At 34.1% G+C, this 14,750-nt stretch overlaps 1 protein-coding gene across 4 annotated transcripts in view; it reads right to left on the reverse strand.

The window, feature by feature from the left end:
* LOC140254627 (neurabin-1-like) overlaps positions 1-14,750 on the reverse strand; it is a 41,414-nt gene that overhangs the window by 7,495 nt on the left and 19,169 nt on the right. For all 4 annotated transcript variants that reach the window (XM_072341364.1, XM_072341363.1, XM_072341365.1 and 1 more), the window contains exons 9-16: positions 12,888-13,117; positions 12,077-12,173; positions 11,807-11,996; positions 10,908-11,059; positions 8,975-9,308; positions 6,264-6,348; positions 5,791-5,862; positions 5,038-5,233 (exon numbers count right to left, since the gene is read on the reverse strand). In XM_072341364.1, coding sequence (XP_072197465.1) covers positions 5,038-5,233; positions 5,791-5,862; positions 6,264-6,348; positions 8,975-9,308; positions 10,908-11,059; positions 11,807-11,996; positions 12,077-12,173; positions 12,888-13,117 — 1,356 coding nt within the window. The remainder of the gene's footprint in view (positions 1-5,037; positions 5,234-5,790; positions 5,863-6,263; positions 6,349-8,974; positions 9,309-10,907; positions 11,060-11,806; positions 11,997-12,076; positions 12,174-12,887; positions 13,118-14,750) is intronic.

A 14,750-nucleotide genomic window follows, 5' to 3' on the forward strand; every position in this document is an offset into this window, starting at 1 on the left:
ATTAATTTTGACTTTTGTAAAAAAAAAAAAATATATATATATACTGTGATATATATATATATATATATATATATATATATATATATATACTGTGACTATTATTTTTAGATCACACGTGAAAAGTATTCACTTGTACATGCTTTAGGCTGTTTTTTGTTTAACTTCTGAATTCAAAACCACCACAACAAAATAAAAGCAATATCTCCTGTAAGAGAACCTTGTGTGGAGAATCAGTCATAACCTGAAGTTATGTAGAAGTATATAAGGAAATACACACAGTTACTCTGGCAGTGGGCACACCACTCTTGGGGAGAAGCAATCTAAGATTCGGGTAGTGGGACTGCTTGTGGTGGGTTTGTATTCACGTGAAAGCACTACAAATGTGCTTAGGAAGATGCTGTTCTGTTGAGATAAAAATCAAAGTTCTAAATGTTTATGGTCATTAAGACTTACAGTTTGTATTTGCCAACATTCAAACTACTGTCGTAGGCAGTGGAACAAACTGGCTGCCTTTGCCCAATGTACATTGACAAGAGGAGTAGCAATGAGCTTTTGACAGTTTACAGATCAAGGTTTAAGTTAGTTCATGGATACAGAATGCAAACCTTGCTTAAGGACAGAATCCACAGGCCTCCCCTGCTCTGTGTTGCTGTTTATTATAACAGCTTCAGTTTTGGGGTGGCTACATTTGAGACACATAATCATGTCATTTGAAAATCACCTTGATATGCAAACCTACTGTATAGATACAAAATATCTGTGGAAGCCATTTTTTTTTTTTTTTAAATAAGTCTATAAGTAATAGACTGTATCAAGCTATGTTAAAACTTCACAGTTAAAACACTAAAATTTGTAAAAACATTATTAAACTCCAATCACTAAGAGGTTTTTACCAAAAAAAAAAAAAGTTCAACACTGTAACCATAATTAGGCAGTTCAGCAATATGAATAAATTACTTTCAAAAGAGCAAGTTCTTCTGAAATAGAAGATTTTGACAAATATCATCCTTTTATAAGGGAATAAAATTCCAGTTTAAAGAATCTTACATGGTATGTAATCAAGTTAGAAATACAACTAACTTAAGATCTATCACAGTGAAAGAATGTAAAATCTTCACTGCATTTACTGTTTACATTCAGTGATTACTCTTGGTCTCTGCTGAAAAACTGGATCTCTCTTTCTTGGCAATTGCAGCAGGATCTGGGTTCAAACTAAGTCATCAGCCACTAGCTACTAAATGGCCCCAGATCACCCGGCCAGCTTGGGACTCCAGATGAAAACTATGAAAAAAGCCAGACGCTACACCTGAAGACTTCACATTACCTTGGTAAGAAAACCCTTCTAAAGAAAACTAACATGTGTTTTTCAGGATATTTTCTAATTTAACCACCTCAGTTTCTAACCCAGATCCCAATTTCTACCTTATTTTTCCTTTAATAAGCAAAAAATAAATCTGTTGGGAGCATGTCTCATATTTTTACCTTTTAAAAATCTTTAGCACTCATGTTTGCTGCCTGCAAACCGTAAGCAATTATTTACCTTTATTTCTGAAGTTTCTACTCAACCACATAAACTTTGTAAGGATGCCATACCATACATGTGTAAATAATCTGAGATGCCAGATTAAGTTGATCTAAAATCTACTTTTCAAATGTAATTTATGCTTCTATAAAATAACTTTTCTGAAGTTTTCTTTATTGAGCACTTTCATATTTGTGTTCTCATTTCAGTTTAACCTGAACTCCGAATTTTCTAGGTTGTTCTATCCTAGTTTTGGGGGTGGTAACTTGATATTTTCACTATTTTACCCTGAAGTATTGATATACATTTCTACTCTCCACAAACAACGACCACAATCAAAACAAACCACAGTTTGACTCTTCCTGCTACTCAGTCACAGTGTGACATTCAACATGGCTAGTAAGATGTCTAACCTGCCATCTAGATAATTTCATTAATTATATTAGTTAGTTAAGGTGATTTAAATCTAATAATGTAAATAAAATCCAATTGCATTCAACATTAGGAGCTTCTTCAGTCTTTTAAGTGTAAAAAGTTTTAACAGAAACAAGATAATCTTCTGTCCATCAACCTAATCTCAACTACTTTCAACACATAGAGAAATGAGGAGCTCTTCTTTTAAACTCCCTTTTTGATTCCTTGCAGAGGAATTGTGAACAATTCACAAACAAAGTTTTGCTATGGAAAGAAAAAATAAAAATTGAAGAGGACAGAATCACATTTGAGCCTCAATATTTAATGAGATGAGAAAAAAATAAAAATAAAAAGAAGAAAACATAACCAAAATAAAAGTATCTCAGTGTCTCATCACCAGTTGTAATGTACTTTCTCTTCTCTTCTTCCTGCCCCAGTTTGAGCTTGGATTTCCTTTTTAAGACTTAGGGCCAGTTGCAAAGACTTTTCATTCCTGAAAAGAACTTGAATAGAAAAGATTCTGTAGATAGATTTCTCAAGATTTAAGGTACAGAGATATAACTAATTTACTCCACAGCATTCTTCATTGCAATAAAAATAAAACACTGCATACAAGTTTACAGAAGATAATCTGGAAAAGTGAAGAATGCAAACACTATATACATGTTTGCACTGCATTAGAGAACAGGAAATCAGTGGGCAGATTATGCGAAGGGATTTCTTCAAGAACTGTGTAATCTAGAATCTTTCTGAAGCTAAACTGTCTGCAAACAGATCACAGGATTTTAGTTTCCTGTGCTTCTACTTTTCATAAGTATTAAGACTTTGATTCATCACTTTGCAAAGATTTGATGGCTAAGTTTGGTATTATTTTAAGAAAACAAGATCTTCCAAGATGCAATATTTACAAGAAGTTAATGTCACAGAAACAGGAAACAGTTTAAGTATAACTACACTCCTTACACCATCAGTCTTAAAACACAAATACACAAATGAGGCAATGCCAAAGACTCACCGGCTTCAGAGTCTTACATGACAAGAGTTCACTTCTACCTCCTCAGTAAGAAGTACTTTCACCTGCTTATAAGTGATACCGCATGCATAAGAGCAGAAAATGTTACCACCATGAAAAGGAATATTCTTTCCTTAAATTCTACTAAAATAATTCTGTCCCTACCATTACATTGTTTTATTAAGAAAACTCACTGCAGAGTGGCCAGGCACGTTTCCTTCTCAGTCTTTGAGGCTTTTCACCAGGAGGTATACCAGCTAAAGATTTCTTATTTATAGCACAGACTTAACAGGCCTGTTAGGAACTACAAAGATAAGTCTTTCCAAGCAGCGCTTACTGTTACATTACAAGTTTTAGAAAAAAAACAACCCAAGTGTTGCGAAGTGAAAACAGCTTGACTTTGGAGAGACTGTACATGATTTTAGGATCAATTAACACATGTTGATCTGTTCTTCAACAGGGTCAGCTTTCTGTTTTACAAAGCAGACATATAGGTAAATACTACTATATGATTCCAGCTGCTGGTTTGCAACTGGCACTAAGGAAAAGAGCAAAGCAGCAATTACATACTGGAGCACGAGACGAAAACTACAAATAAAACAGCAGGCAAGAAACTAGCTGGAAGTTTAAAGTGATAGAAATCCTGGAAAAGCAAATAAATGAGAAAGAAAAGGGTATTAATTCAGAGGAATGTGAAAAAGACGACCTAATTTGGAAAGATTTATGCATTTTTGATTGTTAACTAAAGAACATATAGAAGCACATTAGGGGGTGTTTAAGCACATTTTGAGTAGTAGAAATAGTAGTATAGTAGAAATGCAGCAGGGAGATTTTTACTATGCTCTGAATAGTAACTTGTTTCAAGCAGAAAGTTGTAATTACGAGGTGAAGAACAGGTTCTTCTGAGACACTAAAAGCTAAGCCAACGAATGTTTATCTACAAAGAAAGTATCTTGATAACTTTGCTACAGCCTATTAAGGTATTCTCTTCAATGTGGCTCTTGCAATCCTGATATCTTTGGCTTATTAATAGGAATGCCTTAGCTTCAATAGAAGCAAATAACAAAGGAATGTATAAGCACACAAGTCACATGGCACATGTTCAGTAGATAGCTCTACTTATGGGATTAAAGGGTTCCTACTTTTATTAAGTTTTTATGGCAATGTGTGGTTCTAAGCCCACTATTTGTATTTTTGACAAAATCATATACTGTGTATGTGCAAATCTTAATCACATGACAGCCACTCTAAATTCACACTAAGAAATCAGATGGTAGATTAAAAACTCTTTTATGACAGGATTTTAGTGCACTTAACATCTGCAGACATGGAAAGCCAACTTGTTATCTAACAGTTACACAAAACATCAGCAAACTCCACAAACTACAGCCCAGCGTGTTTTTCTCTCTAATAACATTTAGGAAGAGCAGAAAGTGAAATAATTTTTTAGAAAATCAGAGTGAAAAAGTGTGAAACTTAAGAGCAAACTTAGTTTGTGAGGTTTTATAAATAACTGCAATTTTGAATCTGACAGAATCCAAACGAAAGAAGAATAAAGGTAACTTGTTAAGACTAGCAGTAACAGTCTTACACTGAGAATAGTTTTAATGAATCATTTAGACAGCACACACATTGTTTGTGGGCATTTCTTTCATGTAATTTTAATCCCACTACAGGCAATGGGTAAACAAAGCTACAAAATTGGGACACTACTGAAGGTTCCACTAAACTTTTTACTTTTCACAGCCATTTCTTCCAAATAATTTAAACAGTAAAGATGGGATTTTTATGGTTATAGACTGAACCATGTAATCTCACTGTTAAAAGTTTGGATAAAGTGCTTTAACTTATTAGAATAATACCAGTTACTCAGAAGCAGTTTTCTAGAAGAGAGGGTTCTATAGATATTTCTTTCAGCTTTAAATACTTCTCTCAAATGGGATACTCGCACGGTCTCAAGCTTCCACAGCCAAGTCTATAAGAGGTGATGCCATAAAGGTCTGCCATCAAGATTCCACATACTAAGCACTACACATTTTTTACTTTGTCAAGATGCAACACTTCAAAAGCACAAATCAGTCATCTTTACCTTGCTTCTGTTCTTGTCTTGACCATGTTCACAACTGTCCTGTCCACTCTGAGTGAAGTGCAGACTACTGCTAGAAACCTGAGGCTCTTTGTGACTGTCTCCAAACCATGAGAAAGGCATGCAAGTCGGAACAGGAGAATCCGAATCTGATGCTGACAGATTGTTGCCAGAATCATCCAACAGTTCTCGAGAACCCCTAAAATAAGTTGTTTTTAAATAAGGCAAAATTGAAAACCCACAAGAAACAAGCAAACAAAAATATACACCACTCATTTGCACCTGTTTCACAGCACAGCTGATACTAAGAATGAAAACTGAGACTTGCCTTGAATATCCATGCAAAATAATTTGGGTTATTGGTTAATTTAAGATCTTTTTCAATATTCCACAGTTCCAAATATTTGATAATCCACTCAACATTCTTTTCTGTCCTAAGTAAAATACAGTTACAGTATTTAGGATAGGGTGTAACATGTTAGTCTTATGAGCCACTTTACAATGTATCCTTGCTTTACTGTTTCCTCTATGCTTCCCATTTTACTTTAAGCACTTCAGAACTTTTAGTTTCACTTTTTCTTATGTCATGAGGTTAGAAGCTCATCTCCATATTCCTATAATAATCTTTACAGAATTTTGCCACTGCTCTATTTGAACATGCTTGAAGGTCAAACATCAATGATGATTTCAAAGAAATTCCTTTGTTAAAAATGTTAGGAATGCAGAATGTGTAACTGAAACAAAAAGAACAAATACCTGCTATCCAGAGAAACTCTTACACTTTCTTTCTCTTGTTTCTTGCCCTTGCCCCCAGATTTCCGTAATCCACTGAAGTGAGAAACACAATTTTCATGTAGTGTTTATATTTACACAATGCAAAACTTTTTTCAGTCAGTTTCAACAGTTATAAAAAGCCACATTAGTATTGTTACACAGAGCATGGTTTTGTAATTATGCATGCAATTAAATATTGTCATTTATATTTAAGAACCACAACTGAATTCTGGCAGTTCCTTTCAAAAATCACCAATATAACCAAGGTAAATACAGAAAACGCCCAGAGAAACTTAACAATCAGTGAATTGACAAAGAGAACATAATTTTATTGCTAGATAAACATGCATAAATCAGCACTACAAGATTTTCTCAACAGTTTGCTTTCAGAGAATATGACACTATCCACAAGCAATACTGAAAGCCATTTATTTCCAAACTAACACAAATCTTACCCAAAATCTGGAAATCGCCTTTTGGACTTCCCTGATGATGTTCCTTCATTTGTTTCGACTGTTTTGTCTTCATTTTTTTTCTCTTCTGCTTTCCATAGAGGGAAGAAAAATAAAAATGTTCTAAAAATACTTGCAAGTTTCAAGTATTCATGCTGAAAATGATTCTAAATAAGTAAGATCCTAAAACTTGAGTAATACAGTGTTTACAACATCTAGTTGTCTTTCTGCACTTCTTTCTCTCATCCTGGGTCAGTAGCTAGTCCAGGCTGGCTATTTGGAACTTGGGCTAATGTATGCCTGCTGCTAGCAACAGAAAGCACGTCTGACCAGCACACTAGCCAAATCATGGAGAGTAGACTAAAATCTAATAAGATTTAAATCCTAACAAACTGAGTTTCTTAGAAATACTGTGCTATTTACAGAACTGGAATATGAACTGTTAGGATCCATTTTTTCACCAGAGGGAGCACATTCAGTTCTAAATGCTCAATTAGTAAGTGAAGTGACACATTACAGCATAATACTACCTGTGACTTCAACAGATTAATGAAAATCCTTTTAAACCCTCAGATTACCAGATTTTAATTTGTTTAACTAAGTTTCATAACCATGCTGCCTATGAAAGTGATACGGTGTAGGTTTTGGGGGATTTTTTTAGGTTTTAAACTCTGACTTCTCTCATGAACAAAGTAATGTACGTATATGCCTTCAAAGATCATTAAAAATGATGTTTACTACACAAAATCAAGATCAATACACCTCTTATCATCTTATCAGCTGATAATTCTTCCTGAAACATATAATGGTTATTTTAAAGTTTGCATGATGAATAGTCAAGGATTTTTTCCTCACCTTTCCTCTCTCTCTTTTTTTTTTTTCTTGTATTCTGATCAGCAACAGAATTTTGTCATTTTGAGTACAAAGAGAGAGCTTTCAGTACTAATCCTCATCTCTGATGTGCTGCTAATTGTTCCAGGGATTATACCCATTTTGAGAAAATTTTTAGGATGCTTTAGCCATATAGTTAGATCTATACCTATACACGTATACCTATGTATACACATGATTATGGTTAAGAATAAAAGAAAGCAAAAGCACATGTATATTAGATACTTGTTTGGAGAAGGCTTTTAATTCTTTTTTTATTATTAAGGTTTTTAAGTGTAAGCAGAGACAATTTCTAATGAAGATTTTATCATAGAGATAGGAAATAAGGAATGTAGGACATATCGTGTTGTTCAGGGTATTAAAAGAAAGGTTTTGTCAAGCTCTATAGGAAAGACAGCAATTATAATCCAATATTAACTGGCTAAAAGATACATCAAGAAGTTTAAGTTTGTTAGCCCTTTTTCTTGTTATTTATGTGAAAAAAAACCTTCTTGAGATATCAAAATATGCTTAAAAGGAACTTTTGCTTACAATCTCTGCTATGCATTCACAACTGCTCAACCTTGATGAAAATTGGACTATTTTCTTGTAACAGTATACATAAAAATATATATTTACAGATTGTTCAAATTTGGAATTTAGTCCAAGCAATTCTAATATTCAAATATTTCATGTAGTGATAAACTGAAAACAACACAAATATTAGTCAAGATTCTTGCATCTTTTAAGAATGGAAGCATAAAGTAAGTATTCTAAGCTTAAGACCTAGATGAAGAACATTAGTAGCAAAAGCAATGCAAGTGCTCCCATGAAAAAAGCAACATTTATTTAATCTGGAAGAGTTCATTAATATCTGCTTAGTATTTTCAGGAAATTTAAATATTCAAATATTTCTTACATTCTGTTTGCACAAAAAAATACTACACTGATGTTACTGTTTGATAACACACTGACAAATCTGTATGTGAATAGAGGCCAAAAAAGTAAATTCTAATCCTTAGCAGAATGGCATGAAAATTCTGGCTGACATCCATTCAGATCTCAAAATATCTTAACAAGCGTGAATTAATTTCAAAACAGGTTTTCAGACACTTAAGGGACCCTGATCCCAGCATATTTAATGGATTTACAAGTGATTTTGCAGGTCTATTGACTGTTCTCAAAAGCAACTCTCTTAACACAGACTACATTACTTAGTAATGTCTCAGCAAAGGCCAAGAAAGTGGCTCTACTTCCAAAGCTGCTGTTTGTGTCATCAACTGACATTCTTCTCAAGGAAGAGGAACTGACTGGCTAGACATGAAATACAAGCAACAGTAAACAAATTTGTGTCTCAGGTAGAGCTAACGAGAAATTTACCATCTTGATGTCCACATTGGAGGGCTTAAACATGACATTATGTGGATGAATGTTCAGTTTTAACTTACTTCCAAGTATTTAAAAACTTGCAAATTGTGTCTCAAGACTATGCTGTGTTTTTTTGCTTTGTTTTGTTCTTACTGATCATCAGGTTTTTAGTACCATAAATGGCAATCTCTCCAGTATAATAACTGTCTTTAGCACTTCTTCGTCTTTTGATCCATTTAAAGAACAATGTTCACTTCATTACATCAAATGGAAACTCAAATGAAACAGAATACAATGGTCTTGCATGCATTCTTGCTAACTTCAGACTTTCCTGAAGAGCTAAGAAATGAGTTTAGAACAAGTAACTAGTAGTCAGTTCCTTTTCTTACCAAGAAGTTTATTGCTCAATAATGAATTATATCTAAAACCATAAAAATCCCAAAGTATTAAAATAACAATAAAATCTTAGGTCTTACCCTTGGCCTCTTTTCCTTTCCCTTTTACTTCTCTTTGTTTAACATTTTTGCTATGCCCTTGAGGAGAATTTGGAGCCATTTCTCCAGGAGGAGGTGAATGAGTGGCGGTTGTGCTGTTTTCACTAGTTGGTTTGTGTAATGGAGAAGAGTGTGTGGAAGCAGAAGGACTTGACTCTAAAGGACTTTCTGAACTTAGTGTCTGTTCAGGCTTTTCGCTCTTTTGCTCTATGTCATCCAGATGAGGCAGAGTTAATTTTTCACTTATTTCTGAGGTCTTCATTAGACATAGAGTGGAAACTTCTCTGTCAAGAATAGCATCTTCTGAATCCTCATCCTTCAAGAAATTTAAAAGTCACTTATAAGCATGATGTATAATCATTTAATTATTTCACTTTTCATTTAATCTTTTACCATTTAAGGATACACTATGTTATGCACAAACTTACTCTGTTCAGAAAATTACAAACAGGTACAATTTTAGCCTGACGACTTGCAGATATCATCTAAATGACATAAAGCTGGTTTTATAGGCTCTTACAAGCTTTTTCACATTCCAAATCATCTTTATCTAGACAATTTAGAAAGATTCCAGTACATCTTGCCTATTCCAGTTCAGCATAACCACTTTTAAAACCCTTTCAAACCAAGGGGCTCTCCCTCTGTGATGGGTTCTCTCATATACCAGTTATGTACCTTCATATCTTCAACTGCTTTCGCCTCTTCACAACCTGAACCAAAAATCCCATTTCTTATTTGCAAGTTAAAATCTCTGCAAGACTCTATAAGCTCATGAACCTTTTTTTTTTTTTCCCCCTCTTCTCTTTTATTTGCTCCATTAAAGGAGACTAACAGCTGATGTTCAGAATGTACTTCAATTAGAATTTCATTGGCTATGAAACCCAGTCATCACTTGCCAAGATGATAGGCTTGCCATGGAAAAGGGCCATCTTCAGGGAGAGCACAGAAACAGACCATATGATTATCTTACTTCAAAGAAAATTAGAACAGAATCACACTACAAGCAAACTTCACTGGCTTTCTGTACTGCTACCAGATGGATGAGTAGAAATAAAAATACAGATAAGAGACCTTAAGAGCTATCAGTATTACACTGGTATACCATAACACCAAATTACATCCTTGAACAAAGTTTATAACTTCTAACTTTCAGCTTTCTCAAATAGAATGAGAATGCTGCTATATATTCTTACTAAAACACAAAGTCAATGAAATCAAATACAGATTTCATGAAATTGCAAAACCAAAGTTCCTAAGTTCCTAAGTTTAAATTCAACCAAGACATCTGAAAAAGGGAAGGCTGAAAGTTAAGGAGACACACAAAAAGGGGCACACCACCAAGGGAAGCTTCTAAGAGAAGTCCTAAATTTATACAATTACTATGAATGAAAAACCACACTAAGAATAAGTAACCACTGTACAAGTAGAAATGGAAACAGAGGAGTGAGTTAGGTATTGTTAGTTGCACCACTGGCCATCTAAGTCCAGACAGAAAGAAAAGTTAGATAGTGCCACAAATTGCGTTAGAATATTTTACTGCTGTAATTTGTCACAGGCTTAAGTGATCACATATAAAACAAAATGTTTCAGAAAAAGTTCAGTTTTTCAAGAACATGAAGAACACAGATAAGCATGTTCCACAACATACCACACTCGTACTGTCAGAATTTTTCAGTATAAACAGCATACAGTAAACCTGAATACTTCTTTGCTAACTTCAAATTAACTGTGCTACAACGAACTTGCCAGAGATAACATATGTGAACCAGGATAAGGCTTTTCCACTTGATACAGAGCATAAAAATATCAAGCTTTGGCACAATCTGAATGAAGCTTGGGCTTCAAACTGAGAATACAAGTAATACTAGTATACATTCAGGCTTTTGAATGCCTAGTTTTCTACTCATATTGGTACCTGTAGATTTGCAGTCTGTTGTCCAGCCCCAAGAGATTCTTTCAGCTTTGATCGAGAAGGTGGTTGGCGTTTCACTTTCAAAGCAAGCTGAGCTTTTGCTTTGTGGGCACTGGTGTCTAATCTGGGAGTATCCCCAACAAAAGCATCAAAATCTGCAACAAATACAATGTCCTTTAAAAGAGTATTAGCATGAAAATTCTCCAATCCACAGTTCAGAAAAATACTCAGAAGCTAATCAGCAGATGGAATAATTCTGATTTATATATGACAATACTGTTTTTATAATGCTGCAATATTTTATCATTGTGATTAAAAATAACTGACTAATTTGAATTTCAACCCAATTTCTTCAATTTTTTTCTTCAAATAAAATCAATCAGGATATAATTGTATTAATGGCTTCAATACTTCTTTTAATTCTAAAACTGATGAGAATTTATGCCCAAAATATACTTTCCTTTGAGATAAAAACCATTTAAAAAGCACAAAAGCACCAACCAAATCTTGTTAAAATATATGTCTCATTTGAAACACTGCCTGATATTTGACAACGTTCTGGGAATAAAATTACTACAAAACTTAAATCATGAACTATGGTTTATGTCAAAGCCTGCTGCAGCCAACAGAACTGGTCTTAAACTGATGTATGTCAATGTTTTAGCCTTGTTAATATTATTGGTTTCACTACTAGAGAAGAGAATGCAAGGAAAAATAAAAACAGTCATCTTCCCCTCTCTTTCCCCATGTTATGCATAGCATTTAGGAAATTCTGAAAATGTTGGAGGACCTCTTATCCAGCAAGATTTTTATTTTTTTTTTTAAATAAAGAAATTGCCAAAAACATATTAACGCCCCCTAACTTCTGTTAAGTGCAAATCAAAGATCCAACACCTACTTACCAGAAATTAACATCTCTGAAGAATTTAGTCTTTCCTGTACTGATTCTGTTTCTTTTTCATTCTCTTCTCTCATCTTTGACTGCTCATTATGCTGGCTTGCATTCTGACAACCATCTTCCAATAAACTCCCACTTCCAAACATATATGGCATTTTCTCATATAGTATTAGTTTATTTTCAAGCTCTGAAATCTGCAAGAATTAAAGTGTTGAAGTGAGACACAAATCCTCAAGAATGCAGATGTTTGTTTTTAAATATAACACTGTGTTACCTTTTCCTGATACATTTTCAGCTGTTCTGCATATTTCTGGTCTCTCTCTTCAAGTACTCTTGAATGATCCTCCTCTTTTTTCATAAACTCTATTTCTCTGTTGAAAGAAATTCATACATATAAATGAAACAATAGCATGTAGAAATGTAGAAAAATACAGAAAATAAATATGCCCAGTTGCACTTACTAAAAATCATTCTGTTAGTAAGTACATTGAAAAAGCAATCTGTAATGTGTCATAGATTCACTAATCTCATAGTGTCACACAGCATATATTTGTGTATATACTATTTACTTTCTTCACAGAATAAATCACTTGTGACACTAATTCACTCTGGGCTGAAAAAGAGACACTTTATCTTAAAAAAAATGACACGCATGTTGCACATCAAATATATGCCAAACTCTAATAATTGGATCTTACTTCCACAAACATACACACATGCAATGTACTACAGCATTTTCCTTCCAAAAGGTATAGTAGAATTTTTTGTAGAGAAGTAAATAACACTTTAATTTTCTACTTGGGTCCACCTAAAGAAGTTGCATTGATAGGTTATACAAAAAAGGAATAATGATTGCCAGAAGGAAATAGAAATAAAAGCTACTTTTTCCTGCAATGTAGACTCAAAAGCAGCAGCAATACTTTTGAGAAACCTTTTCAGAAGTTGACTGAAGGTATGGAAGAACTGAGAATGTACAGCCCACTGCCAAGTGACAGAAAGCATATTACACAAATCACCCCTTCACATATTTTTGTTAGTTTTTCCTCATAATTTACAAAATATGCAAGAAAGGGAGACCTACTTACTTTTGTTGGTAATCTTTGAGCAATTTCTTGGCCTTGTTGTACTTCTTTTCAAGGGCATCACATTGTTCTTGAGTTTCTTTAAGATGCTCATTTACTGTTTTGCACAAACTCTGTGCTTCTAACCAGTAGGTCTCCAACTTCTTTATTTTCTCTTTGCTTTCCTCTAAGTTTTGCTGAAGTTGGGCTTTATTTAATTTCCATTCATTTTTTTCTGCTTCAACAACTTCTAACTGAAAAAATTAAGAATTTATAAAGTAATCTGAACTGAAAGATGAAATAAAAAATACATGTTTAGTAGAGAACATCTAATAACAACTTATGAGTAATATCAAAACAAGACACAGAACTTCTAAAGAAATCGTATCAACTCCTCCAAACCTTGCTAATCCAAGTAAGTTCTAGAACTCAACTCTCTGGTGTCCTTAACTACTTCTTCATTAGTACTGCTTCTTTTTAAGAGTTAAAGTTAGTAAAATCTTTACTGTTGCTTATGTTGACTTGTTAAATAACTCACTATCTCCTACCATCCCTGAATAATCTATTTTGACATAGTTGCAATCCAGCATTTACTTACTGCTAAATTTTCAATTTGCCTTGGATTACATACTTATAAACATTATTGAAGGAGGTATCTTACATGACAGACTCCTTATTGACATCTCTATGATTTTGAGTACTAAACATCACTGATTTCTTACTCTCTGCAGAAATCAATATGGCATTTCCCCTCCAAAATGCTCTTTTTGGCAGTGAATATTTTTGTATATATTTGAAACAGTATAAGGACAAGCTTCCTGTGCTACTACTTTGTTGCCAACATTAGCTTGTTTAATATAGCTAATGAGAACAGTAGATCTCCCCTGCCACTTTAATAAGACAAGATCATCTGAACGAAGTATTATGTATCCTTGGACTGATAACTAATAAGAAAATTAAGCAATCCCTCAACAATGGAAAGAAATAAGTCCCTTTCAGCTTAACAGCAGTCATGTTATAGAACTGAATATTAATCCATGTAAAGTTCTCTAGGCCTGGCCATCTTCTTTGGGGATACTATTTGCACTAAGGAAACTGCTGCTTGTGAAATCAGTTAAGATCACCTCCTGATGGAACAGAGATGTTGAAAGGATGAAACATTAACTGAATTAGAAAAATGAAGCAAAAAGTTGTACTAATACCAACATTTTTAACAGCTTTTTAGCAAAACAGTGGCTTAAACATCAAGAATACTGCAAGAAGGAATTCCATCAGAGAGCTAAATCAGAACTATCACAGGAACACAGAGAAGTTTCAGCTTCTGTGACCCTCTACACCTAGAGCTCTAAACTTCTGCAAAGTGCAGGAAAAACTCCAGTAAAAACGGTGATTCAGATTGTTGCAATCTGAAGCTTTATCTTGCCCTGTCTCCTGCATCCCTCTCCCAATGGCATAGTGTGACTCATCCTAGAGCACACATTTCTTGTCAAGAAAACATCGAAGGGTAATGGAATAAAAGCAGCTGCTCACCTACAGCAAATATTTCTAGAAAAAGACCGTGTACATATCTCCATCAGTGGAAAAAGTGGCAAAAAGTACAAGAAACTCTCAGATAACTCAGAAGTGTTGAACCAGTCTTCACTGGGAGAAAAAAACAAAACAAAACAAAACTGGAAAAACCTCTCTCCTCCAAGGTGGTCAGAAACATGGGAGAGGTTAAGAAGGTAATAGAAATAACTTTCTGGTAACAAAAAGTCAGGCACTAACCACTGTCTACAAATGCCAAATCCACACCCAAAAAACAGGTTCTCTGCACTGAAAATATTCTCTCACTTTGTTGCAATCTTGCTTCATAGAATACCCAGCTAAATTCAGTTTGATGGAAGC

This window comes from Excalfactoria chinensis, chromosome 7, assembly GCF_039878825.1.
Source record: "Excalfactoria chinensis isolate bCotChi1 chromosome 7, bCotChi1.hap2, whole genome shotgun sequence".
NCBI lineage: Eukaryota > Metazoa > Chordata > Aves > Galliformes > Phasianidae > Excalfactoria > Excalfactoria chinensis.